This window comes from Telmatherina bonti (genome assembly GCF_933228915.1).
Source record: "Telmatherina bonti genome assembly, chromosome: 17".
Lineage (NCBI taxonomy): Eukaryota > Metazoa > Chordata > Actinopteri > Atheriniformes > Telmatherinidae > Telmatherina > Telmatherina bonti.
Genome location: NC_136615.1, coordinates 15210516 through 15237601, shown reverse-complemented (window position 1 = coordinate 15237601; position 27086 = coordinate 15210516). Strand labels below are relative to the sequence as shown.

Genomic DNA, 27086 nt, shown 5'->3' with positions numbered 1-27086 from the left:
TAAAAATGTGTAAATTATTTATTATTGCTGTATGATCATGTACAGATGCTGCTTGACAGTATCTAGGACTGGAATCTGTATGTGTGTGATCACATACAGATGCTGATTGGATTTATTCCAGTACTCTCTCCTCTTTGTTGGTCATTCACTGTTGTGCCTGCAAAAAATGGACAAAAACATCTTAAATGTAAAAACTGTTTATTTCTTGCTGTTGATATATCTTTATATGTATATATATATATATATATATATATATATATATATATATATATATATATATATATATATATATATATATATATATATATATATGATAGGTAATTGTTTTCAGATTGACATAAAAAAAACTTGTAATACAATCTCTGTTTTTAATTTAACTAATTATGTGGTCATTTCAATGTCATGTCTGATCAATTGTCACTCATGGCATCATCCCTGAGATGAACTATAAACACAACTTCTATTTAAATCTCATATTTAAAATGGACCTTTTCTATTTGCCCAATTTTTTTTACCCCAGTTGTTGTATAATATATGTTAATCAGGATATTTTCATTGTGGCGCCATCTGCACAGACCAGTTTCTGCCAGATAGGCCTCATGTGGTTGTGAAACTTAACCCCTACAAAGACTTGTAGGCCTATACAGAGAGAAAAGAACACATTTTCCGTACATGTCATTTACGCTTTTATTTTTTTACAGAGCAGTAAAAAGGTTTTGACTTCACATAATGAATTTAGTCATTTTAAATATTTACATCTCCCAAAAATCCACGAGCTAAGCAACTTTTTTCTAAGTCCCAATAGGAAAAAATGCGAGTATTCAATATTCTAGCATTTTCAAAACGGACATGCTCAGATTAATAGGAAACCACTGAATGTCATATCTGCTGAGTCAAATATCAAAATGATCCCACGCGAACAGATTATATTTATGATATTCATCTAGCCTTACAGTCCCACTACAGGGCAAAAACTCCCAAATATCCCAATGAGCGGTTACTGTAGGTTAGGTTGTTTCGCCGTGTCCTCCGGAGGAGGCGGAGTTTCAGGCAAGAAATTACGACGTGCTGCCTGCGAGTCATGAGTGAAGAGCTATTTCTTATTCAGTAATCAGAGATGTTGATCAATAGCACTGGATAGATATTACATATACACTGGGTTTTTTCGTCGAACTGAATCTCTCGTGTTAGCCCCGCCCGTCCGTGCTACCTTGACAACCGTGAGCAAGAAACCACCGAGAGAAGGTCAACGAATCAAACTCTTCCACATTGTCTGCTACCCGCGTGCAAACGTTGAGGGCGAGGCGACCATTGAGGACCGCTGTAAACGTGGTTATATTGCTCTCCGTTCCTCTAATATTATTTTGACAGCTCGGCTGTATCGCCACCTCGGGTATCCTGTTTGCTAGTTGGAGGTGAGAAAATTAGACATCGTCACTGACAATCAACTAAGCTAGCTGCTCTGGTTTTTTTTTTTTTTTACACCGAATGTTGTGAACTCGCAACGTGGACAGGAAAGCTGGGAGACACGCCTCGTAAAACAAACCAGCTGGCTAGCTTAGCAGAGCTGTTAGCATCGGAAAGTAATGTCAACAATGCTTACGGCCAGCTAACTTCTGTTTGTTTGTAGACATGTCGAGTGAATACAAGTTTCCCCACTGCTTGTATAGAGCGGCGCACTTCCTCCACTGAGCAGCCAGTTTAATATAGCTTAAAAACAAGTAAATGCATAATCTGTAAAGCTAATCACATACATGTTCTGTGTGGCGCTTCTGGAGGACTTCATGCAAACATGAGCTGATTCTGACAACTCCAGTAAAACCCCACGGTTGTTAAAGCAAATGCTTTTCATTCCTTAGCTATGTAGGCGTTGACTAGCATCACTACTGAAAGTAAGCAAGGCCTTGATGCGGAATGATACTGGCAGAAGTCTGGGCAGCTTGTGCACCGCTTAGCTAGCGACAGTGGGCCGCGCGTGTAGGAGGGCAACGTGTGTGTGGAGGACCATTTCAGATTGCAGTCAAAATGTCCAAGAATATTATAGAACTGTTCGGATAAAATCTTTTGATAATGCACAGGTAAACGAAAGCCTTTCACCTCAGGAGATCCTGCTACCATGCATGCTGGTCTGTCACTGTTTACTGGGTCATTAAAATGAACTCTGCCCTCGTTGTTGCAATTTATTTAGCTGTTTTTGTTTTATTTTTTTTTTTATTCACTGACAAGTCAAAACATCTGCTAAACAAAACAAACACAAAAAGCACAGCATTCACAATGCAAATTTGATGAAAGTTCTGATTACAGCAATGGCTGTCACTGCCATGATCATGCTGATTTAGATTTATTTGCTTAAAACCATATATTTTATGTAACATTGACAAACTCATACTTTTAAATAATGCATATTGAACATTTTCTAAATGATATTAATTGGGGTTGAACATTGTAACATTTAATCTTTAGCAGACCCAAAGAGAGGAACCAATTTGTCCACTGCAGGTGCAAAACAATGGAGATGAAAGTAGACTCACCAGAGGAAGACATTTCATTCAGCAATACTGACACGAATGGTAAGATAACAAATTTTGTTCATTAATACTTTAAATGATGTATGTATTTGCAAACTGCATGACATTAGCTCGTTCACTGAGAAGACAATTAACTCATCCTGTCCTAAATAGTCATAAATGAAATATTTTAGACCTACATGGGCCCAACTGGTACACTCAAATAAGCTTGAGCATTTCTGGCTGTCACTACATTGCATGTGGTGATATCAGATGCTTGAGGAATTCTCCCATCCAGGATACTGCTGTTCTGTGGGCTCTTTGCAGATCTGCCTGTGTTTTAATCCAGGAAGTGGACATGTGGGTGCTGGAGAGAGTCCAGATTACAGTTGGCTGTCGAATTTTTTGGGTAGAATGTGCAGTAATTGTATTTATAGCACTCAGGTTAAACCTTTTTATATTAATATGGCTCACTTCCTTTTTTTTTTTTTTTTGCTTAGTTTTATGGTCATCATAATAATCTGTGACTAAAAATATTAAATTACTTTTATTCATCCTTTCTGCTCTACCTACCTTATATAAAGTCTGTGTCTGATTCAGTTTTTGACTTGTCTTTCCTTCCAGGTAAACGCCCTGCTGAGGATATGGATGAAGAACAGGCATTCAAACGTTCACGGAACACAGATGAGATGGTGGAGCTGCGTGTTCTCCTTCAGAGCAAAGTAAAGAGACTTTCCACAGTGAGGAGTTTTAGTTGTTTGACAACATTGCTCTTTTTCTGCTGTTGATCAAAGCGTTCTCCTGTTTTTCTTTGCAGAATGCCGGTGCAGTAATTGGAAAAGGTGGAAAGAACATAAAAGCCCTGCGGACAGATGTGAGTAAATGCATTAAAAGCTGCAAGTATTCCTGCACAAGAGAGGAAAGTTTACCTGGTTAATACCCCCTTTGTTGCAGATCCTGTGTAGGTCATGCTGGCAATAACTGCTTAGCTTCGTTTCCATTTATATGAGAGGTTATTTTAATTGAAAAGATCCACACCTAAATCCCCTCTAATTCCAAGCCCTTTTCACTGGATTCCCACAGAAACCGGTTCAGATGCCTGTCAGTTTTAATCATTAGACGTTAACTGACATGCGTTACTACTACAGAAGAGCTAAGTCGGACAGATCAGGAAGGCCTTGTTAGACAGTTCTTTTGGATCTTGTTTCCAGTCCTGTTGAGACATTGAACCTGTACCAGTTCAAATCTCTGGTGTTGAAACCATATGAAGCAATAACAGGTTCCTGAAAGTGATTGAAGTCTTTTTTTTGTCCCCTTTATTTTCCCAGGACTGTAAATCTGAATAGTGCTTCAGACAAGTTATTAAACTTATCTTTGCCCAAGTCACTCCACCTGTTCTTCACTCTTCACAGTTTCTCTTATTTCACTTTTTGGGACAAAGTATAGCTTGTATTCAATTAAAACTGTATTCCTTCTCCCCCTTTTCCTTTCTCCTTTACTTTGTTGTTTTTACTTTTGGCCACCTTCCTCTGTTGCCCATGTACTGGATCGACATGCCCCTCCTGCGTTGCCCACCTTGATGTTGGCCCAACCTCCGCCCGCCCCTGAACGCCCGCCCACCTGACATTCCCGGTTGGCCCTGCCCATAAACTGTGCCCCTGCTTATTCGGGCACGTAACTTGACATGATGTGATTGAATGCCCCCGCCCAATGCCAACTTCCTCCACCACCACAACCACAACCACCACCACCACCACCACCACTTCGGCCCATGCAGTACAATGCCAGTGTATCAGTCCCAGACAGCAGTGGCCCAGAGCGGTATGTCCCACCAGTTATTGCCTCACTGCCTGATTAGAACAGTGAAACATGTCTTTGATATCCTGCCTTCTGTTTAATTTTCATATTTATATATATATATATATATTACAGTCCCCCCCCCCCCTCCCCCCTCTCCCCCAAACACCCCTCCCTCCACTTGTGAGAGACATGTATTGTTCTTTTTGATTTTTTTGTCCATTTTTAGCATCTCCATGCAGTTGGACTTTCTGTCATTACAGTTAAATATCTGTTCAGAGAATCACTGACAACCCACAACTAAGTAGTAATAATTTTCTACCTGGCAACACAGCAGTTGGATTTTGTTTTGTCCTTGCTGTAGTGCTTATTTTACCATAAAACATGTGGAAAGCAGACTTCTCTTTCTTGCTCTGTCCTTTGTGACCCACCCACTCCCCTACCCTGACCTCCAACCCACCCTCCTCTTCCACAACCCTTTCTTCCTTACCGTTTTCAGCATCACTGTCCATGATCTTTACTCTAAGAGAGCATTTGTTCTCGTTTGGATGCTCTGTCCCCCCACTGTCACTTCATTAATGTTGTTTCTTGATTTCATTGTGCTGCTTCCCCTTTGTTGAATTGCTCTCAGGCCACATCAGATCTGCCTACCAAGTCTTTCATAACCCTCCCAACCTGCTCCACAAAGCAGTTGGTAACCACTCACATTTTCTTCCCCTGCCTCAACCCCTCTTCTCTGTTGTTTTCTACTGCCCACCCCGTCTCCTGTCACCTCAGAGCCCTAGCCCTCTTCTTTCCAACCCCCCACCCCACCCCTCCTATCCAACTCCCTGGTCACAATGAGAAGGTGTGCTGGTGGCGCAGTTGTTATGGAAGTTATAGTTTTATATTGTTACTGTCGTTTTCCCCAACTTGCTGGTGGTGGGATGGTTATAGAACATCTTTCCTGCTCTAACACCCTTCCCCAAACTCTTTGTAGCCTCTGTCACATTGATTTGAATCGTTCTGAAACGGCCCAGTCTCCCAAGTCTCATTACTTTAAAAATAGTATTAGAGTCAGTATTTCATTCCTACATTTGATTAGATGCAAGTCTGCTGCTATTTCATAAGTAAAGTTGTTGGGGAAAAGTAATCATTTTGCAGTGTATGCAGCAGTTCTAATTACTCCTATCCTTTCTTTCTTTTTAAAAATGTAAAACCTTTCATGCGTCTGTCTGTGACTGTTTGCTGGACTTCTCATATTAGTTTGATCAGGTTTAGCTGTCATTTCCAGTCTATAACCATTTTGTAATGCCTTGCTTCCTTTTGGCCAAATTGCTTCCTGACAGGATCCTCAGCGTAAACGCCGGCATCGACACTATTGGAGAGATTCTGCTGAAAATCATACCAACTCTAGAGGAGGTAAGTTGTGTATTCAGGCAGAAAGCGATCCAGGATAAGTGATGAATTTATGACTTAAAACCTCTTACTAGTAGATAATACTATTATTGACAAATTTTTATTTAGTAGAAGATATAGTTAGGTCATTATTGTATAGCATTTAAAGTAAATTGTATATGATCCTAAAAGGCTGCCTGGTAAAGTTTTTTTTTTTTTTTAAAAAAAGTTTTTAAAAAATTTTTTTTATTACTGGTACTTGTGGAGCTTCAGAGCAGTTCTTTTGTATACTGGTGCTTCTTTTGCATATGTAGTAGTGTAGATGCATGAGGTGCAGTTCACATCTTACTTTTCTAATAATTTATTTAACCATTGGGTATCACAAGGATGTAAGTGTGTCTTGTGGTCAGAAAACCTAACGTTTAACAGGAAAATGCAAAACTCCCAATTGGGATCCTACCTGCATCTTTAAGACAAACAGCACATTAACAGCAGCCTTTGATTCAAATCCTAGTCTGTTTGGAAAGTCTGCTTCTTTTGAGGTATTATGAATGCACAGATGAATTCTGATTCGGATCAAAGAACCAAATACAACAAAAGTGCATTGTGGGTTCAGCACACGTCATTGCGGGTAAACGCAACCAAAGCATATGTGTGTGGGTGATAGGCAGCTCTGAATGGGAGAAATAACGCATTCTGATATGGAAGAATTTAGTAAAAATTCTGACAAATCTGATCAGCCCAGACTAGGATCTGATGCAGCTCCATATTTTGTTTCTATAGTACCAACATTACAGCGGGATTGATTTTGACTGTGAGCTTCGTCTGCTGATCCATCAGAGCTTGGCTGGTGGCATCATTGGGGTGAAAGGGGCCAAGATAAAGGAGCTGAGAGAGGTAGGACAAGCTCCAGAGGACCAGCTTGGATCCATTGCACTAATAGTTCACCTGTTAATGATAATAACTGTGTGAAGAATTATAAAGTTGGGATTTATTTTTTCCTTGCAGTTGTCCATCTTAATTTTCTAAAGGTTCCTTCCTGCATTTTATTTTTTTACCTGTCAATATATTGTATACACGTATTTAATTAGAAATATTGTTTTTACTGATGCTTTTGGCAAGCTTTGGATTAGTGAATACGCGTTGAGTCTTAACTGTTCTGATTTCTGTACTGTAGAACACCCAGACCACCATCAAGTTGTTTCAGGAGTGCTGTCCACACTCCACCGACAGAGTCGTATTGGTGGGAGGAAAGCCAGAACGTGTCATTGAATGTATAAAAGTGATACTGGAGCTGGTATCAGATGTGAGTTTCCACCCTTGAGATCTATTCAAAGCTTTAATGTACCATTTGCTGCCTTCTTCTGCAGAGAGAATGTTCTTAAATCTGGAAACTCATGACTTTGTTGACTCATTTTTTAAAAATATCAGTAACTCAGTGTGATGCAATTTTTGTTCTTGTTCTTATAAATGTTTAAATTTAGGCTGTTTTTTTTTAAATTAATTAATTTTTTTTAAACAATGTGATCTCCTTAACTTGTTTCCTGCAAACTGAATTTCCTTCTATTGAATTTCCTTCAATTTACAGGCTCCGATCAAAGGCCGTGCCCAGCCTTATGACCCTAACTTTTATGATGAGACGTACGACTATGGTGGCTTCACCATGTTATTTGAGGACAGGGGCAGACGACCCATGGGTGGGTTCCCCATTCGTGTGCGTGGTAATTTTGAGCGCATGCCCCCTGTGCGTGGTAGCAGACTTCTTCCCTCCAGAAGAGACTATGATGACATGAGCCCCCGCCGAGGTCCTCCACCACCACTCAGCAGAGGTATACGAGGAGGAAGTCGAGCACGTAACCTGCCTCTACCCCCCCCACCACCACCAAGAGGAGGGTGAGGATGGAGCCGAGTAACTTGAGTGTTTCTGAACTCATTCTGTTTGGTCCACTTAAAAGAAAAGTAAACCCATTAACCAAATTACAGGCTTGAAACGCCATTAGATGCCAGGATATTGCAGTTTTATTTGATCGCATTAAAATCGTTTTACTTTACAACCTGTTTTTCTTTGTCATTGTTTGCAGAGGAGACAGATATTCACATGGCAGCTATCATAGTAGCATGGACGACAGACCAAGGTGAGACGTGCTGCCACTTTTTCTTTACAAAGAGAAGGAAAAAAAGTCTGTTTTTATCTGCTAAAACAAGCAGAAATTCTGCTCAAAATGTTTAATATTCAAGTTTAACTGCAAGCCATTTCCCAAATATCAGTCCAGGATCCCTCCAGTCGAACCACATTAATGCATACATTTCTTTTCTTCATACTTTTGTTCATAGTGACAGAAGAAGCAGAGGGGACCGTTACGACAGCATGGTGAGTTTTCATGTGCTGCAGTTAGTTTGCATCCTACAAACATGTAGTTTGTGAAATTATGCTTCACGTGAAATGATTGCATTTTTTTTTTTTTTTTTTTACATGTACAGAAGCTTGGACATTGCTGCTGTTTCCACTGTGTATGCATCCTCATGTAGGCCTGTTGTTGCCTAGCAACAGTTGTCTCCGTGGTTACCACAGAGCAGCTGAGTGCGTAGTGCAGAGATTCACCAGGCTAGCAAATGAACTTGAGCTGAAACCAAAGCAATTCCTGAAGCGATTCCTTGTAGGATGTTGCTGAAAGCAGTTAGATTTCTTTGTTAACAGGCTGTAGAATAAGTTGATCGGAAAAAGAGTTTTATTGATGCCAAACAGCACTTGAGATGTAAGCAGTATCTTTAATAATGTATCAGATCATACATGTATGCTGTCTAGACTTAATTTTTTAATGGTGTGAGCACTGACAGTTTTATGAGAACAAAATTAAGATTACCGCTGTATGGAGTAAATTTTTAATCGCGTTCACATATGTTTCACATATATTTTCATTTGGGACATTTTGCTTTAAATCTTGCTCTGAATAATTTAGGAAGCTACACCAATAGATTCTATTGATTGTCAAGGAAAATTAATTCTATGGATTAAAATATTTTGGGCAATTTATTCCTAGATTAAAATTTGGACAAATTGTAGTATTTTAACCCTTCAGTCCAAATTTGGAATACTTCCTGCAGAACTATATAAATGTATAATATTATCAGGGCAGTATAGTTAGATAATTTTATGTTTTGGTTACTTTGTTGGGAAAAAAGTTATTTTTAAAATAAAAGTTGATAATTGAAAACCCCCTGTAAACTAAATTTTGCTGGTGTTACCAAAGACTTGTTCTTGTGTTAACTAGTGATGCTTTCAGATGTTTGACATGAATGACTCTGTGTGCTGGTGAGGTGGTGTCCTTGTGATCTTTGATGCTGAAAGTTTTTAAGCTTTCTTTGTTATTTTTACACAAGTGGCAAATCTCTGCTTAACAAGTATTTGTTCATTTCTCAGGTCAGCTTACATCACACTCATCAGCATACTCATCTGAACAGTATGGTACCCCCTTTGCCACAGATTTATAACAATTATGTATTTTTCAGGCATTATTTAGGGCAACAATGTCCCAGATAAATGAGTACCGAGTTCAAAGTTTAATACTGAGATAAAACATTCGAAGGGTTTTTAAATTTTACGTCAAAACAATTTTCTTACATCTTCTTTTTTTTTCTTTCCTTCCCACTCATTCGATGCTGAAATAGAGTGGAGGCGGATATGGTGAGTACTGATATTATTGTAAATCCTGCAGATTAAGTTTATGTAATCAGAATTATTCTGCCTTTCTTTAACACCATAGTTAAAGCAGAGAGCCCCGTACTACCGGTGTTTTGGAGCATTTTGGCTCATCTTTCAGGATCCACAGAATATTATGTTCTGGAAATGCAGATATGAAGGGCCAACTTGGCCAGGTGTGTGTGTTGGGATGTCTGCGGGGTGTGCGCTCTGCATGTGTTCACAACGCGTCGAGTGCATGCTCAGACTGCACATGTTAAGGATGTCTTGATGCTGGCGCCCAGCCAAGTCAGCTTTATATATAGAGAATGCGCAGAAGATGCCTTCCGATGTCTTTTCGCTACTTTGGCAATTAACATTCAGGTTTGAAAAGACATCAAAAGATGTCTTTTGCAGCCAGTAAAGCAAATTCCCAGTGAAACTCTGGACACTGTTATTTATTTGTTTTAAAATGATGACGGCCACAGCCCGCTCCCCAGTAGCCCATTCTGCTTTGATCAGACTCTCTGACTGTTGAGCTTCAGTTCAAAATACCCATATTATTTAATTGTGTACAAAACTGGTATATACCCCAAACTATACTAAAGAAAAAGGTTTCCACCATTGTTTTGATTTTTAACAGGTTTAAATGTGTGAGGGGAGAAACACGAGTGGTATTCCCAAACAAGTCTTTCAATGCCTAAACTTTCCCCAAGGCTGGCGTTATTCCAGAACTGACTGCATCAAATATTAGGCAATTTTTTGGGAAAGCAGTGGATTCAACATCCCTAAGCAAGGAACAGTAGGTGGTCCCATTGATGGTACCTGCTAGTTTATGGCGGGGCTTGCCGAGCTAAACATTTTTGTTTATTATGTTTCCATCCATATTTTTGTTTCCATCCTCCTGTCTCTCATTCAATAGTCAGTCTTTGTTTTAACATTAACTCATTTCAGTTGTAATGCTGAAGGTGGTGCTACTATTTGTAAATACAACATTCAAACTCAGTCTGTCAATGTTATTTCAGGAAGACCAACAGTGTAGAAGTTGTTTATTCTCTCCAGGTCAGAATGTGTGCCTCATTAAAAAAAAAATGTATTTAGATTTTTTTCTGTCCGTTTTTTTTTTTTTTTTTTTTTTTTTTTTTAAATAGATAAACATTTCTAAGGCTTATTAAAATTACCAAGGGCAAAATCATATTCACATATACATTTGAGGCAAGATTTATAAATACTATACAGCTTATGAATATTTAGAAATGCAGTTGTAAATGGTGATTGTGAATGGGTTTACATGTAGCACATAGGTGCCTTTTAAGAAGCTCTATTGCCTTTATAAATCAATATAACCATTTCATGTCGTTGTCTTTTGAAATTGCCTTTTTCTTTTGTAAAACATAAACTTCACTTACTTTTTGTCTGCCTCTTTTATTGTGGTTCTCACCCAGTTGTTATATAATGACAATATACCCTGCATTTCAGTAGGGCCAAGTTATTATTTTCTTTCTGGTGTCTAGCACTAGAAAAAGCTTGAAATAATAGGACTGTGCTAGGCTGTAAAGATCCACGTAAGGTTTGATCATGATTTTAGTCAAAGTTGAAAGCAAAGTTTGTGCTGTGAATCCAGCTGTTGGAATGATTACTCTTGAAGAAAGTTAGGGCTGCAACCGTTTGCTACGATGGGACTGAAATAGTGAGGTTTACTTGGAGGAGTGCCTCATTGTTGTGTTTTGGAGCTGTCCTTTGAACAACATATTTCGGGGATACTCAAGATTTGTTTGAATTTGCTTAACTGAAATATGATATTGGACTATTTATAGCATTAAACAGGAAATTAGATTCATAATTACCTAATTTCCTCATCATTTTAGATGACAAAAGATGGGAAACTTTTCAGTAGTTTTTGTGATTTAAACGTTTGCTAACTGCATGCAAAAATATTGCTGTTGTCATGTCACCTTTTTTAAAGCATAGTTCGATAAGCTGGCCTAAAGGTGGTCGAATGGTGGTCTCTGTGTGGAGTTTGCATGCGTTGGTTCTCTCTGAGTACATTAGCTTCCTCCCACTATCCAAAAACATGCATGTTAGGTTAACTGGTTACACCAAATTGTACTTAGGAGTGAGTATGAGCGGGAATGGTTTATTGCTTTTCCCTCAATTAGATTTTTAACAATATTTTAGGTGCTGATTTTATTTAAATTGAAATTCCTCAATATTGTTGGTTTTTAGTTTGCCTTTTAAACACCAGACCATGTGAAATAGTTGCATGATAACCAAGTTTACATGTTATATCACAAGCAAGATTCCCCCCCCCCCCCCAAAAAAAAAGAAAAAAAACCCTCACTTTTAAAATTTATTCAGCAGCAATATGTTTGAACTTTTGTTTCTAAAGCCTAAACTGCATTTAAAAGTGCTGCTTTGAGTTTCTGTCGGCTTGCTGCTGCGCTATGTGTGGCTATTAGCGTTGCACTAAGCTGAGGATGGCGTCTTGCTTGGTGGGCAGTAAGGTTAGTTGTGTTACGGCAGTACGCGACATGCGCATTTCAGAGTTTACAAACAGCTGCCGACATGCCCAGCTCTGCTTTTCCTTTCAAAGCAAAAAATCAGAAATGTGTCCACAGTTGACTTCAAATGTGAAGGTGGAAGTTTTATCTCTGTTGCAAACAAAGTAACACAAGCAGCACCTTTTTTTTGTAATCTTTCGAGATGAAAGATGTAATGTAAAAGAAAATATGCAAGTACTATTTAGAATATAAAATACTCCGATGGTCACCCTTTAAATAAGATTTTCAATCCATAAAGTCAAATTATGGGTGTGTGTGTGGTGTGGTGTGGTGTGTGTGTGTGTGTGTGTGTGTGTGTGTGTGTGTAGTTTGTTTAAACCGCTGCAGCTGCTGTCTTTGACAATCAGGCTGTGCAACTTGTGTACGACCACTTTATCTATTCTCTCCTCTTCCTGTGACATACTTTCATTTTTCGCTTTCTTGTTTCCTTTTCATTGTTGTCAAAGACAACAATTCTTCCTTGGAGCTCTTTCAGTATGGTGAGTCGGGATGGATAGTTGCTGTCCCAGAGCTGTGTCCAGACCTGAAGGGATTGTTGTGTTTTTTCTTGTTGTGTGTTTCAGTCAAAGACAGCTTCCCCTTAAAATGTTCTTCCCCCACTGTCTAGGTGGTAGAGGGTCATACAGTGATATCGGAGGCCCGGTCATCACGACACAAGTCACCATCCCAAAAGATGTAAGTAATGCATGACTGCTAGGAAATGGGGACATAGATGAAATATGACTTCTGGATCCATTTCCTTTTGGCGTGTGTTGATGTTGTTCTGCAGTTGGCGGGTTCAATCATCGGTAAGGGCGGCCAGAGGATCAAGCAGATCCGCCACGAATCCGGGGCATCCATCAAAATCGATGAACCACTAGAGGGCTCTGAGGACCGCATCATCACCATCACTGGGACGCAAGACCAGATCCAGAATGCCCAGTACTTGCTGCAAAACAGGCATGTGTTTTTCCCACAAACATGATTATCACACTGGAGTTACTAAGTTATTACATCTTTGTTTTCAGCATAAAACAGAGTTTAGTTTAACTGAGATGACACCTGCAAGTTAAACACAACCAGGAAAAGGATGCAGAGCAAGACTTATTTTCTCAAATAAGTTCCATCTCAAATATGGGGAGGTGCTGTTTGTTTTATGACTCTAAACTATTTTTGTGACATTTTATGATCAATTTATCAGTCAAAGAAGCAGTTGGCAGATTAATTGATGATGTAAATGTGGAAGCTCCTCATTTGGAGCACACAGTTCAATCACTTACCTTGTCTTCACCAAATAACTAACACACACAGAATTTATTTTCAGCCTTGACCTTGGCTTTTCTTTTCCAGCTTGTACTTGTGCTTCACCTGGAAAAATCCCTGCAATTTCTGAAATGCAGCCTGCTGATCCGTCATGTCCCTGTGCACAGAAATATACTCAATGTTTTCATAACTTGTATATGTCTCTTGTTTCAGCGTGAGGCAGTACTCTGGCCGGTTCTTCTAAAGGAGGAGGAAGTGAAGAAGAAAAGTGAAGCCATGCTGCCATACTGTTTACCCCCCTCAATTCAGAGCCAACATTCCTCTGCTTTGGGTAGATTTCCCCCAAACCCTTCACTGTCTCACACTACGCCACCTATGTATGAATCAAAACTTCATTTCTTTTTGAGGTTAGCATTTTTTTCCAGATGATTATATTCATATATTTTTTGGGGGAAGATGTTTGTGCTTTCATTGGAGTGAACCCATTTGTGTGATAACTTTTGGTGTTGTGAGCTGGCCCTGGGCCTTTTGTCCCTCATTTCTGTACAGCATGCAGAATGTAGTAGTTTTGTTCAGACATTTAGTTTTATTTCTTTTTACTTCACTTTTCTTAGTCCCTCAAAATTTTAAGCACACTTTCCTAATGAAGATGTGCAGCTTAAAGAAGAAAGATGAGTTAAAGAACTCCTGGGGGGGGGGGGGGGGGGGGGGGGGTGTAAACACAACTTCTTTCTTCGCTGCAAAATTCAGTTCTTTGTAAGATGGGCTTAAATCAAGCCCTATTAGCACATAAGTTAATTTAACTTTTTAAGAAGATAATTTAATTTAGGGGCTGAGAAAATCAAAGTTAATCTCATTTATCAGTTTCACAAGAAATAAAACTAATGTTCACATTTTCTAGTTTATCATCAACAAAGAACAGATGAGCACTGACTGTTAGCCTGGAAACGGCCTTTTTTCAGAGTTGGCCAGGATGTAGGGTTGCTAACTCAAATTAAATCTGGATTTATCACTGTGATGCACATTGGACTAATGGTAAAATGAAAAGCAGAGACCAGCGGGAAACATTTTTGTGCAACTGGCCTCATCATTAAAGGTAAAATATGAAGGATCAACATAGGAGCTTAGTTTAGTATAGAGATTGGAAACTAGCAAAGGGCCAGACTGGCTTTGCCTTGTGGTAACTGTGCCTTTAAGGCTCGCATATTAATGCCTCTTTTGGGTAATTTGTTCAGTTGGAGGGCATTGAAAGTGTTGGGCACATTGTCTCTGGCACCCAACCCCAAATAAAAACGGTATACAACAATATGAATGCTGTATATCCAGAATGTTGCTGATGTGCTGGTTCATTTGATTCACCTTGTTATTCAGCAGATTCAAGCTTTTTCCAGACTTTGTGGCAGTTTCTGCCAGATGCCAAATAAATGTATTCTACCCCCCCCCGCCCCCCCCCAAAATCTTTAATATTTTTGCTTTAAGTTGTCATAAATGTGCCAGATTGTTTGTGTAAAAAGAAAATGGAACGTTTTGTTTTTCATAGAAAGACAAAGATGTATAAAGTTTGTATATATTTGCATAAAATGTTGTTTCATGAGTGCTTGGATTGCCTCGCCTTTTTAACACTTATTTAGGAGAAGAAAAGAGCGAAAGCACATTTGGTGATCTTTGCTTGTCATCTTTGCTTCTCATTTATATGGTGGCTCAGAGGTGCCAAAAGGGTATAGAAGGCAATGGCAAGACTTGCAGCGTTTTAAAAAATTATAAGTTTTTTCAAGGAAGCAGAACAGTAAAAACCTAACATGTAACATCTCAGAAACACATTGGCATATTTTTCTGTTTTAAATCTTGAAATATGTATGTTTTTTTTGTTTCATTAGTTTGTTTTCATGCAAAGTTTATTTCATAGCATGCAGATTTAAATGTCATTTGGTGACATGCTCTTTTGGTTGTGTGACTGCATCTCAGAGCCACCAGGTTTTCTATCATTTGATTTTTTTCCACCAGAGATGTTCAGGAGTGGACTTGCTGTATTGCAGCCTCAACATCTTAACAGTTGCACGCCTTTATCTCTATTTTTGTTTTTGACCAGTACTTAAAAAAAAAAAAAAAAAAGACTTTAAAAAAAAAAAAAAAAAAAAAAAAGGTTTTTCAAATGATCCCTAAAGAAGCGGTTTGATATGAGTGTGCAGCTTGGTGAGTCCACAAGTGTTGATTTGTGTATTCTGTGTGATATCTGTAGTAGCTGCAGGTGTTTATTAAATAAACTCCATCCCAGCTCAATAGTTGTGCTTTTTCTTTGTATAACTGGGAAGTACTGGATGAAGTGTTTTCCAGTAAAGGCGAAGATGCAACCTGTGGATGTGTCTCATGCATCCGTAGCTTGTTAACACCGGAAACATGTTCCCATAATGTAATAAGGGAAGCCCACTGGTTCCCAGCACAGCCCTGACAGGCTGGTTTTCCTCCAGGATAGAGGACATCGTAAACTGGACTCCCGACAAGGATAACACGAGTTTTACGTACAGCAGAGACAGAAACTAAAGAGATAAACTTTGTTTGCTCTCCTGGATGATAACTTTAAACATCCGCGTGTCGTTTTGTAATATTTTCAAGCAGTACCTCCGCCATATTCCTCCCACCACGCCCGGAGCTCTGCCGCCAGGGTTGGTAAAGACTCGCTCCACATAAAGTTGCACACACTTCCATTCCTCTCTGCTGGGGAGGAACAATGGCATGCAAAGTGCATTAAGAGAACAAGCTTTACTTCCTTAAACTGTCTGATTCTAGCTATCAGTCAGGATAAATAGGGTTCCGGTTTTTACGCAGTAAAAAGGTTTCATTTTAACATTTTGACAGCGATTTTTATTTATTTATTTTATTTTAAAAATGTGTGTCTGCCTTGGAAGGTGAAGTGTGACCCAGGAGGAATGACTCTGAGCTCCGTGGGGGCTTGTTGCCTCAGCCCGGAGGCCAAAGAAGCTCGCAGGATCAACGATGAGATCGAGAGGCAACTCCGGAGGGACAAAAAGGATTCTCGACGGGAATATAAACTCCTTTTACTGGGTGAGAGACGAGAAACGCGCTCTCTGTAATGCGTCGGTGGTTGGCGAAAACCAGGTCTGTTTGACCTCGTTGTTTTCATTCATCAAACGCGTTTTGATAGAAACCTTTAAAAAATCCGGGTAATATATATTAGCCTATACTTAATGCAGTTTTTATTAGTGTGTAGATCCATAATGCAGTGCAAGAAACAATTCAAAACTGCTTGAAAACACTTTGCTAGTCCATATAACTACAATTACTTGGATCATATTTCACATCAGAACATGGATCTAAACCTGGCAGAGGCAGTTGGGATTTTATGCAATGACTATTCAACTCAGAACTATTCAGATGTTTTTCCTAAAGCAAAAGTCCAAAAATAGGAGAAATAGATCAATATTCTCAAAAGTAAAAGCACTTGATATAATTTTGTATAACTGATATGACTTCGTGCCATTAGATATGTATTATGTAGGCTATGTAGTGTCACTCATTTTAGTCTAATTGTTCCCAAACTGGTGGTCGAGGCATGTGAGAAAGTCAGAAGATGTTAGGGAAGAATGTCTAATACTAAAAAATTACGTGTTTTGTCTTTTTTCTTCTTCTTTCTGTTTGAAATACTAGATCTATTTCACTCTTCAAGGAGGTCAGTCTTTTAAAAAGTACTTTTGGGGGTGTTGTTTTTATGTTTCCAGTTCCTTTGGAAGCCATTTGAGAATTTAAGAGAAGAATGTAACTTTGCATGAACCGCTGACAGCTTGTAGACATTAGAGACACATTGGTTTAATTTAAAATGTTTCCCCTTAAATTTTCCTGATGTTTCTCTTCAATCCACCCATCAGTTGTAACCACTTCACCCCAAACATAGTCACAGTTAGGTTTAAGCCTTTTTTCAGTGATGTCCATCATATGATTACAGACTAACCAAACATGCATGCTGTAATACGGCTGGAAGAAAGAAAAGCATAAAAAAAAACATGGAAACCTTACTGAGAAAGATCCCAGCAGACCAGCCTCAGGTTTAAACCCAAAACCTTGCTGCTGTTGAAACTATTTACATCCTGAATTGCATTGCGACATTCCATTTCAATGTAAACTGATAAATGTGCCAGTGTGTTTACATGATTATTATTATTCCCGTTTTACATCACCATGTGAGAATCATGATTGTGAGCATCATGGAGCAGAATGGGACTACCAGGATCTAGATGAGTTTGAAAGCAAAAGCTCATGTTTCAGGTACTCCTCTTATGTAACCCTGGATTCACCTTAGTTGCCCAAGTCTGGGTTGCACCTCCCCCAGGGGGACGTTTTACCTTTTTCAACACTACATTATTAACAGCTTAGTGGCTTATTCTCACATTACATATTTAAAGCTTGGGTAGGTAATGTTGGGGAGCTAGCGATATTTGAAATTGGTGCCCTGTCTTGGCTCCTCCCCCTCTGGATTTACTCCTTGCGTGATCCAAGGCTTTTTTTTATTCGCAGCATTTTCCACCAACGATTTTCTCTTTCTCGGCTGCTTAGAAGGAGGAGGCAAATAAACCGACCCGAGTCGGGGAAATCCTTCCTGCATTTTCTCAGCCATGTTTGCCTTCCGAGTTTCTTCTTCACTACGCTAAATTGAGCACGCTATTTATATGCAGGGTGTGGCTATGAGGTATGTGCTGCGGGAGGGGGAGGAGGGGAGTCGGGAGAAAAAGCTTACAAAATATAAGAAATAAACAACTTCAGTTCGGCCCGAACGTTTTGATTAGTCAGAGTTTTTACAGATTTACAGTAAACTGAGGGGTCAAACTATATTTCTTATTGTTCATGATTACAAAATGTATAGACTACTATGAGGACGAATAACCACTTCACCATAGACTGTATATCAAAGATGTACGGAGCCGCCGGCGGTTAAAAGTGAAGCCTATGCGTCAGTGCATAAAACTGCAGTTCACCCTTCATCCACTAGGGGCTGGCTGCAAAACAGAACAAATCCCCATAGACTCCCATGTTAAAAAGGTCAACTTTACGGCAGAAATAAACATGTTTACAGCCTGGTTCAAAAATCCATTTTCGATTCATAGGTCAGGTTTACCTTCATGACAACTGTGGGGGGAGTGAATTTTTTTCTAACTCGCCCGTTTATAAGTAATTTAATCTTGAAGTTCGGCATATTTAGGGGTGTGTCCTTTTGATTGACAGGTACCCAATCTCTGGCTTCAAGTAAGAAGAACGTAGAACAACTGCAGTTTTGTCGGTTGACAACGTGACTTAGCTTTAGCCCGCTTTCCTCCGTTAGCTGGTTAGCTCCTGTTATCTCTGGGTTAGCTCGGTTAGCTCTTAGCTACAGAAAGCTCGGAGTTCGCTCGATGTCAATCATCCACCATGATGCTCACAGCCCCCTCTCAGCTCTACCTCTTTGCCCATATTTGTATTTTCCGGTGAGACAACAGGCATGCCTCTGCCAAGATGGTGATGGTAGGAACAGCCCACAGAGCTTCAATTCAGCTCTTCAGAAACCTATGGGTGACGTAACGGAGGCTACGTCCATCTTTTTAAATACAGTCTATACACTTCACCCAGAGTCAGGAAAAAAATAAAAAATAAAAATAAAAAAAAAATAATGGGAAGTTTGAACTGGAACATGCCTCCAGTTTGGAAAGTTGATGTATCTTATCAACTCTGACCTTAAAATCCAACATGGCTGCCTTGTACAAACACACACACCTACACACACATTGTCGAAGGCTATGACAGTTCATTGCTTATCTGTGCTTCTGGTATTTAATATCTCCTTAAATCAGCCTCACATCTTAGTACCTTCCAGCCTGTTTTTGTTAAGATTTACTCCACAGTGCTCCTTAATGCCAGATGGTGCATAAGGCTTTGTTATCAACTGATATCCGGTCCTTGTACAAACTCAGTTGTTTTCCATTTTCTTAACTGGAACGCAATCAGCTTGGCTGAAACACCTTCTAACCACTGACTTCTGAGAAAACAGAATGTAACAGAATTGCAATCCAGGACAACGTCCTTCCTTTAAGGGTGGGGTGAAAAAAAGAAGGAAAATCATAAAAAAGCCATAAGTAAATGACCAATTAAATTCAATCTAACTCTCTTGCACGGTGCACTTATCTGCATGTGGTTAAAAAAGCTTAATTTGTTTCAGACAAAAATGCCGAGTTAAAGCCGATAACACTCAGCTGGTTTGTAATAGTTAAGTTTTAAAAAATGCTTTGCTCACCAACATTTACATATCCACCAGGGTCTAAATGACCTTCGGGATTAGAGAAAAGTTGTAATGCCTTGAGTGATGTGAAATGTTGTGTATTTATTTAATTCATTTGATGCTGGCCTGTTCCAAAAGCCATTATTCTGCACGTGTGCAGTAATATTTTATATCTGTTGGTGGCCAGGAACTGGTGAAAGTGGAAAGAGCACGTTCATCAAACAGATGAGGATCATCCACGGCTGTGGATACTCCGACGAGGACAAGCGCAGTTTCACCAGACTGGTCTACCAGAACATCTTCACTGCCATGCAGGCCATGATCCAGGCCATGAACACATTACAAATCCCCTACAAGCATGAGAACAACAAGGTAGGCCAGACAGTTGTTTCTGTTTTTCTGATATGCTGCATCACTCAGACAAATTGAGTAAGAGGTTTTACCGCACACTGCACCAGAGAAGCATGTGCAAGGTTTACTTCCACAGCCTGCAGTGTGTGTATTACTGTGTACTCAGGGTGAGTGAGACACTTCTGGTAATTTGCAACACTGTTTAGTTTTGCAATCCAGCTGCTAGAGAGTTTTGTCTACTTAAGGAGGAGGTTGTCTTTTTGAAGTACGCATAATGGTACACAGCAGGCTCGTAAAGACAGCAAATTTCTCATTAATCGTACAGGAATCTGCACCTGTCACACCGGTAGCTGGAGCTCATTAATCACTCAAATGTGCTGGCACACACCAGTATGAAACAGTGAAACAGTCAAAGCTCCAGGTTAGGATGAGATCCAGTTAAAGAAAGCAAAGTCTGAGTCAGCATGTCTGTTGGATTTTTCTTTTTTTTTTTTTTTTTCTTTCTCCTGAGATCGAGCTGTGTAGAAGCTCAAAGAACTGGTGTTTTAAGTCAGTATGCAGATATCAGCATAGAATGAAAATGACTTGTTGGTCAGACAGATTAAGAAACCAGTGGCGTGTGCATGTGCATGTGCACTGCTCTCTGCCAGTAATCAAACACTGCAGTGCACTAAATGTGTTTCCCGGCCAAAAAAAATGTCATGCACTCAAATTCTTTGCTGGACCAGTTTCATCTTTGATTACAGCATATATGTTCTGTTTAGAGTTGAATGCCTTCTTCCATGAAATCCAGCGTTGATTACGGGAGAGTTGTGCAAAGTTCTCCTCAGCACATCCCGCAGACTTTGGACTGATGGTCGATCCATGTGTGAAAATGATGTCTCATGCTCCCTGAACATAAGCCTGATTCCTCCTGTCACTGTTGTTGTGGAACATGTCGGTGCAATCAGAGAAGAACAAAACTAGTTGATGGAAAAACCTGCTTGTTCAGTATACTTAGCTAGTCAGCTGACATCACGTTTTAGGCGTATTATATTGCTGCACCTTCACATGATCAACTCGAGCAACTCTAAATAATTTGCTTGGTTAAAATGAAGGTGTTGATTTGATGGTTGTCTACATGTACACTATCAGGACTGTGCCAAAATCCTGAGTCATCTCCCATCTATTTATCCTTCAGTTCTAAGGAGCTGACTTGTCATATTTTAAAGTGATCTTAAGATAGTTCTCCAGGCTCTTCAAGCAGCCATTCCTAAGATCAGTGGCAGCAGGTTTGTGGAGTGATGAATCCAAAACAAAAAATTTATTTGGTGTGTGACAAAGTGGGTGAGACTGTGATTGTTCACCACTTGTCCCTAACATTTACTTTTTCTCATATTTGTCCCTTTAACTTTAATTTCTGTTGCCAGGTAACCATGCTGCACTTACTATCCCTGGTTGTTAGTGTTTGCATTGTGTTGCATTTTTCACTGTGTTACCATTTAACATTATTGTTTGTTTAACTCCACCTTGCAGGATAGGTGTTGGGGAATGGCCAACCCAGCACTTCCTCATTGCAGGTGTGAGGGACTTCCTAGATTAGGTGATTGGGAGAAACCAAGTGGAGGATTTCCTCTTCTGTAGTTTCTTTAAGGGTGGGCTTATTTGAAATAATGTATTAGAACTGGTATTCCTTTAGTGTATTTTTGTTTGTTTAGGAATTTGGTTTGTTAATGTTGGTGTAGAATAAGGTTGCAGGGGATAGTGATATGGGGAAATGGTTTAAGCTAAATCAAATCAGGTGTGTGCCTAATGGGGTATATAAGTAATCAGTTTTGACAGTTTGCAAGGAGAGAGAGTGAGGAAAAGGATGTGAAACTGGTGACTGAATGCCCCCTGATCTTTGAAACTGTACGATGGACAACTTTTGGAAAATAAAATGTTCATTTTTAAGGAAATTCCAGGACTGCTGATTCTGTCTACGTCTGATCTTCTTCATCCTTGGACACACTACCTCACATGGTGATATTGGTAATTTGCACAAAAGACACTTGGAAAGAGGGACAAGGATGCGTTTTCACCTATTTAGCACATCTGTCATGGTTTTGGACTACATTTTAGCCAGTGGTGTGGGCCATCTTGTCAAACTTGATATAAAAACAAAGATAGCACAGACACATTTAGGTTTATTTTATTTATTTATTTTTTTATTTTCCTTATGTGTCAGCATGACGATACAAAACATACTGGCAGCACAGTGAAAGCATATTTGGTCAGAAAAACATGTGATGGAACCCTTCAGCCTTCCCAGATGTCACACTTCAACATTATTGGAGCAGTGTGAGATGGGATTGAGAGGAAATGAAACAAAAATCAGTCCCCATCCAAATAAAAGCATTGAAATATCCAAGAAACCTTTGAGAACTTCCCTGAAGATCCTTTGAATATATTGCAATAAAATCTGCTCATGAGGTTTCTGGCTGTGGATTTAAAAAACAGAGAATAAAAGAAGAGAAAGGTTAGTGTTCCTTTGTTTAATGGATCTCTTTAAATATCTTCCATAATTTCAGCAAGGTGATGGTGCGAGCTCTGGAACAATGAAGGAAGAAATGTGTGCATATGAAGCATATTTTAGTTAAAACCTTCGTGCAGGAAAGAGGAAACAGCTTCCCTGCTACTTCTACATTGTGAGCAGATATATGACTCAACAAACAGCTCTGTCATAGTAATGGCTTCATGAGAGTCAACAGTGGAGTAATCAACTGTTTCAACCCTTTTATAGTGTGTGAGGAGACATTGCATAACGCTGGACTTTCCCACAGTGGACCAGCTTGTGAGCAATAGTGTAATGATGGCTTCAGATATTCTGCTTTGTCAGTGTAGAAGTGGAAGAAAATGTGTAAACATCAAATGCAGCTGCACATCAACAAACATGTCCGCAGCAGCACAAGTGAAAGAAAACAGACTAATAGAGTGCACCCATAAATGAGCATGAAGCTGCTCCAAACTTAAAGGATATTTGGCTGTGCGACTGCACAGCATGTCTGCAGATGAAAGATTTCAATTTGCAAACTCAAACTGACATAGCTGCAACAAAGAATGAGTCACATTTATCAAGTTTTTGTATTTATGCTGAGAAAATTGAGGTTTCAGCGCTGTGGTGGTTGTGCGCCCCAGGCTCTGAATTACATCCTGCTTGAGGGAACTCTTTAATGACATCCACTTCACTGTTGTTTTTCTGCTGTCCAGGCCAACGCCAGTATGGTCAGTAGGGTGGATGTGGAAAGGGTCACAACTTTAACAAACTCTTACGTGGATGCCTTGAGAAGCTTGTGGAACGACCCGGGGATTCAGGAATGTTACAGTCGGAAGAGGGAATACCAGCTCTCAGACTCAGCCAAATAGTGAGTGTAAACAGTCTAATAACTCCTCGCATGTTGTCAAATAGTTTACAGTGTTGGATCTGCCAGTCGTCTCAGAACACTTAAGTTCAACATTTTTCCATTTAAGGTTGTTGATCAAAGGCTGAAAATCTTATATTTATTCAATTTAAATCTAAAATAAGGAAATAAAAAAAGCCCTTAGTCAGTTTTATGTTGTTAACTCTCCATCTTCCTTGGCATTAGCTATCTGAATGACTTGGACCGAATTTCTGATGCTGCTTATCTGCCAACCCAGCAAGACATCCTGAGGGTCCGGGTGCCTACCACTGGCATCATAGAGTACCCCTTTGACCTGGAAAGTGTGGTGTTCAGGTGAGTCATTGCATTGCTGTAATGTTTCATCGTAGAAGGGCGTATGGAGGACGCATCTGGTCAAAAATTCTCTGAACTTTGGGCTGTTGCAACACAAGAGTTTGACTGCTAGATTATGTTTGGCAAAATATTTGATGACAATTACATTAGTGACATTTAAAAAACTCACAATAAAATAGATTTATTTCATTGATTTTTCTTTTTTTTGCCAATCACCTGCACTCCCAAAATAAGTGGAGAGTCTGTCAACCATAACAGCACAAAATAAATCATTTTTACTAAGTACAAAAACAGATGAACTTGTCTGACTGGGTAATGTAGGCAAAAATGAAAACTCTGGTGTTTTCAGGTGACATTTGCTGACAGTTTAGGTGAATATTTACCATTAAAACACTTAAAATATCACTAAAGAAAACTTATTTGCATTCTGCCTTATGTTAGCTAAATTTGGAGTTAATATCTGTTTGATTCTTTATCACCATTAACTCCTTTTCGCTTCTTAAACTCTGCATTTTATTACAACTGAGCTTTTTTTTTATTTCTACTACCAGAAAGCAGAAATGCTGAGTAAAATAACTCCTGTTAGTACTACATGTTGACCAGTTGTCACAGCTGTTACACCGTCTGATTAGATAATCTTTTCACAAAGTCTTTGCTTTGATTTTAGTTGTACTTGAATGTGAAGTTACTTTGAGAAGGCTAAAGTTCAGCTCTCAGGTTGCTGCTTTGCTGGGTCAAGAGAGGCAACAGCACTCTTTAACACGATCTGTCCTGTGAAATGTCCAACATATTGCCACATTTAATGGCAGTTTCTTGTTTTAAATAATGCAAGTACAGTCTCTGAGTTGGTAACAATGGAGATGCTGTAAACCATCCATCTTGTTGCTGCCAAATACAGACATGATAACAGTTTGTACAATTGTAATAAACTGGAACCACCTTGGACCACCTGTATTCATCAGCACAATTTGAAACCTCTTACTTTCCTGTAATTTCTTAAGTATTTTGCAGAAATAGCTCTCCTAGCTCCTTGAGGGACATTTCAAAGCTCTACTTTAGATGTCAGCTGCCTTTTTGTTCTGTTTTCTGTCAAGATGATCCCACTCTGCCTTAGTGATGCTGACATTGGGATTCATCTCGCCATATGATCTGTTACTAATGATTTTCAGACCAGTTCTGGTGTCATTTGACATACCTCACCCATTTCTTTCTTTTCCCCTTTACAACTGGCTCCTTGACAGTCATCCTACAATGAAGTCCATTTTGTGTTGAGATTTTGACACAATAGACGGACCAACAGCCACAGCTCCACTTCATTCATAGAGCTATTTGTTATTATTATAATTTAGTTGCATAAAACTGGAAAAAAAAAATCCCATTCTCCTGAAATTATTGTCCACAAGTAAAAGAAGTGGACTGAAGAGGATTACAATGAAGCCAATGTCAAACTAAAGAAAATATGAAAGACCTTCACAAACCTGGAGGACTGTGACTCAGGATCACTTTAAAGGATTACAGTCAAGTTGGCCTGTTGGGAGTCAAGTGACTCGACACTTCTTTATAGTACTGAAAAAGTGTCTGTTGACTTGTCTAGAAATACCATTGTAGGTTAAAAAAAAAAAAAAAGTGTATATATTTATAGAGACATGAGGCATGTATGGTGGGTGTAAATCTAACCAACAAGTTACAAGGGTATGCACAGGATTGTATTGCTATTTATATGCATATTTTTACATTTGTGATTATACAGGAAAGTTTTAGCAAACATTAAAGAAATTAAAGTTTTGTTTCTGCTAAATTTACTACTTCTGTGTGAAAAATAATGCACACTGTCCCTTTTTTTTTTGTTGGTTTTTTTTTTTTTTTTTTTTTTTTTTTTTAGTATTGTAGCCATTTTCCCTCTTGCACAGCTTTTTCCATCTCTGACCGTATATGTTTTGTTGCCTTCGGTTCCTTCAGATGTGTCACATGCAGCTCTAGTCTGCAGATGTGTGTTTCAGTTTTTCCTTAACTCCTCACACCTGTGGCTGCAGGATGGTGGACGTGGGTGGCCAGCGTTCTGAGAGGAGGAAATGGATCCACTGTTTTGAGAAAGTAACGTCGATCATGTTTTTGGTGGCACTCAGCGAGTATGACCAAGTCCTTGCCGAGTCTGTCAGCGAGGTGAGAAACAGGCATCTTGCAGGCCTTCACATAAACTCATCTTTTCCAGTATAGATTACAATATCTTACTGTTCTGTGCATGGGATGAAGAAGAGGCTCACTTTGGATGCAAAAAGAAAAAAAAAAAAAAAAAAACCACAGCGAGGGACACAAAGCGGCATTGTTCCCTTTGTTTAAAACCAAACGTAATAGGTGGAAATGGTGACCCAGATTTCAGCAGTCCTGCCCTCACTCTCTTTCTCACTCTCACTCTCTCTCTCTCTCCCTCTCTCTTCTGTGGTCACACTTACAAGCCCCATCCGCACCACTCTTCGTGGCAGTTCACATCATTCACCTGCAGGAGGAGCTCTTTAGTTGCTCTGTTCAGCAAAGATCTCCTCTCTCTGCAAGGCTTGTTTCTCTGATGAGATTACAGCCAATTGAATTTGCTCAGATTGACAATAACTGCTGAAGTACTGCTGTCGACGTCTTAATATTTCTACCGATGTGCATGTTTTTTTCAAAGAATCGAATGGAGGAAAGCATGGCCTTGTTTAAGACGATCATAACCTACAAATGGTTCAAAGATTCCTCAATCATCTTGTTCCTCAACAAGATAGACCTGCTGGAGGAAAAAATCATGCACTCGCACTTGGTCGACTACTTCCCTGAGTACAATGGTAAGAGAAAACATTTAACTGCAACATAATACAAGTGAACACCTATTACAAATTTTAAAAAAAGCTAAGCACAAATAGTCTAACCAATGAATAGGCCCAGCTATGCCAGTGTGTACTGAACTGGTAATAAACTGACACTGTGCCATTTGAATTTGTATGCAACTACTGAAAATGCTCCAGTAACTTCCATCTGCTGTTCTGGCCCTTTGTTTACATTTCCCAGGTCCCCAGCGGGACGTCCAAGCAGGAAAAGAATTCATCTTGGATTTGTTTGTCAGTCTCAATCCAAACGAGGACAAAATTATCTACTCCCACTTCACGTGTGCCACGGACACGGACAACATTCGATTTGTCTTCTGCGCAGTGAAGCACCACATCTTGCAGGGCAACCTGGAGGACCACAACTTGGTTTAAAACGCTGGTGTTGCCGCTGTAATTTAATCGGCTCTGTGCAGCTGGCAGTCGGGAGGGCTCTGCAGTGGCTCAGTTTGCTGCCGCTTTACACTATAATCCAAAACAGGAAATTGAGAAGCTTCAGAGCTTGTCATCAAATGACTGTACTACTGATGCATTTCAAATTTTCTTGTTAGACTCTTTGAAAATGGATGTCTTTGGCTATTATAGAGTGTGACCTGCCAATTAAAGGGGTGTCTTGCCGAGGAAGCTAATATAGCAATCAGTCTGAAATTTATGGAGCGCTTTGTGGACATTTTGAGCTGTAACAGTGTAAACGCAGACAGACGGATTAAGAGGG

General features: G+C 39.5%; 2 protein-coding genes across 3 annotated transcripts; both read left to right on the top strand.

Moving 5' to 3' along the window:
* Positions 1-1292: 1292 nt before the first annotated feature.
* On the top strand, positions 1293-13789 carry hnrpkl (heterogeneous nuclear ribonucleoprotein K, like). 2 transcript variants are annotated; one of them, XM_079256165.1, is made up of 15 exons: positions 1293-1415; positions 2464-2570; positions 3132-3229; positions 3325-3381; positions 4285-4328; positions 5633-5705; positions 6465-6578; positions 6859-6987; positions 7270-7574; positions 7763-7816; positions 8016-8052; positions 9351-9366; positions 12529-12596; positions 12691-12860; positions 13377-13789. In XM_079256165.1, the coding sequence occupies exons 2-15, from the start codon at positions 2510-2512 to the stop codon at positions 13405-13407; spliced, it is 1257 nt and encodes a 418-aa protein (XP_079112291.1). In that variant the 5' UTR covers positions 1293-1415; positions 2464-2509; the 3' UTR covers positions 13408-13789. The 2 variants fall into 2 exon arrangements, with proteins under 2 accessions (XP_079112291.1, XP_079112292.1); XM_079256166.1 differs by having other exon boundaries at positions 1336-1415; positions 2467-2570.
* Positions 13790-16090: 2301 nt separating this feature from the next.
* LOC306768457 (guanine nucleotide-binding protein G(q) subunit alpha-like) lies at positions 16091-26746 on the top strand (the record flags this gene model as incomplete). Its single annotated transcript, XM_079256826.1, has 7 exons — positions 16091-16226; positions 19613-19797; positions 23005-23159; positions 23382-23510; positions 25544-25673; positions 26179-26332; positions 26556-26746. 7 exons carry the CDS (start codon positions 16091-16093, stop codon positions 26744-26746), a joined length of 1080 nt encoding a protein of 359 aa, XP_079112952.1.
* Positions 26747-27086: the final 340 nt, after the last annotated feature.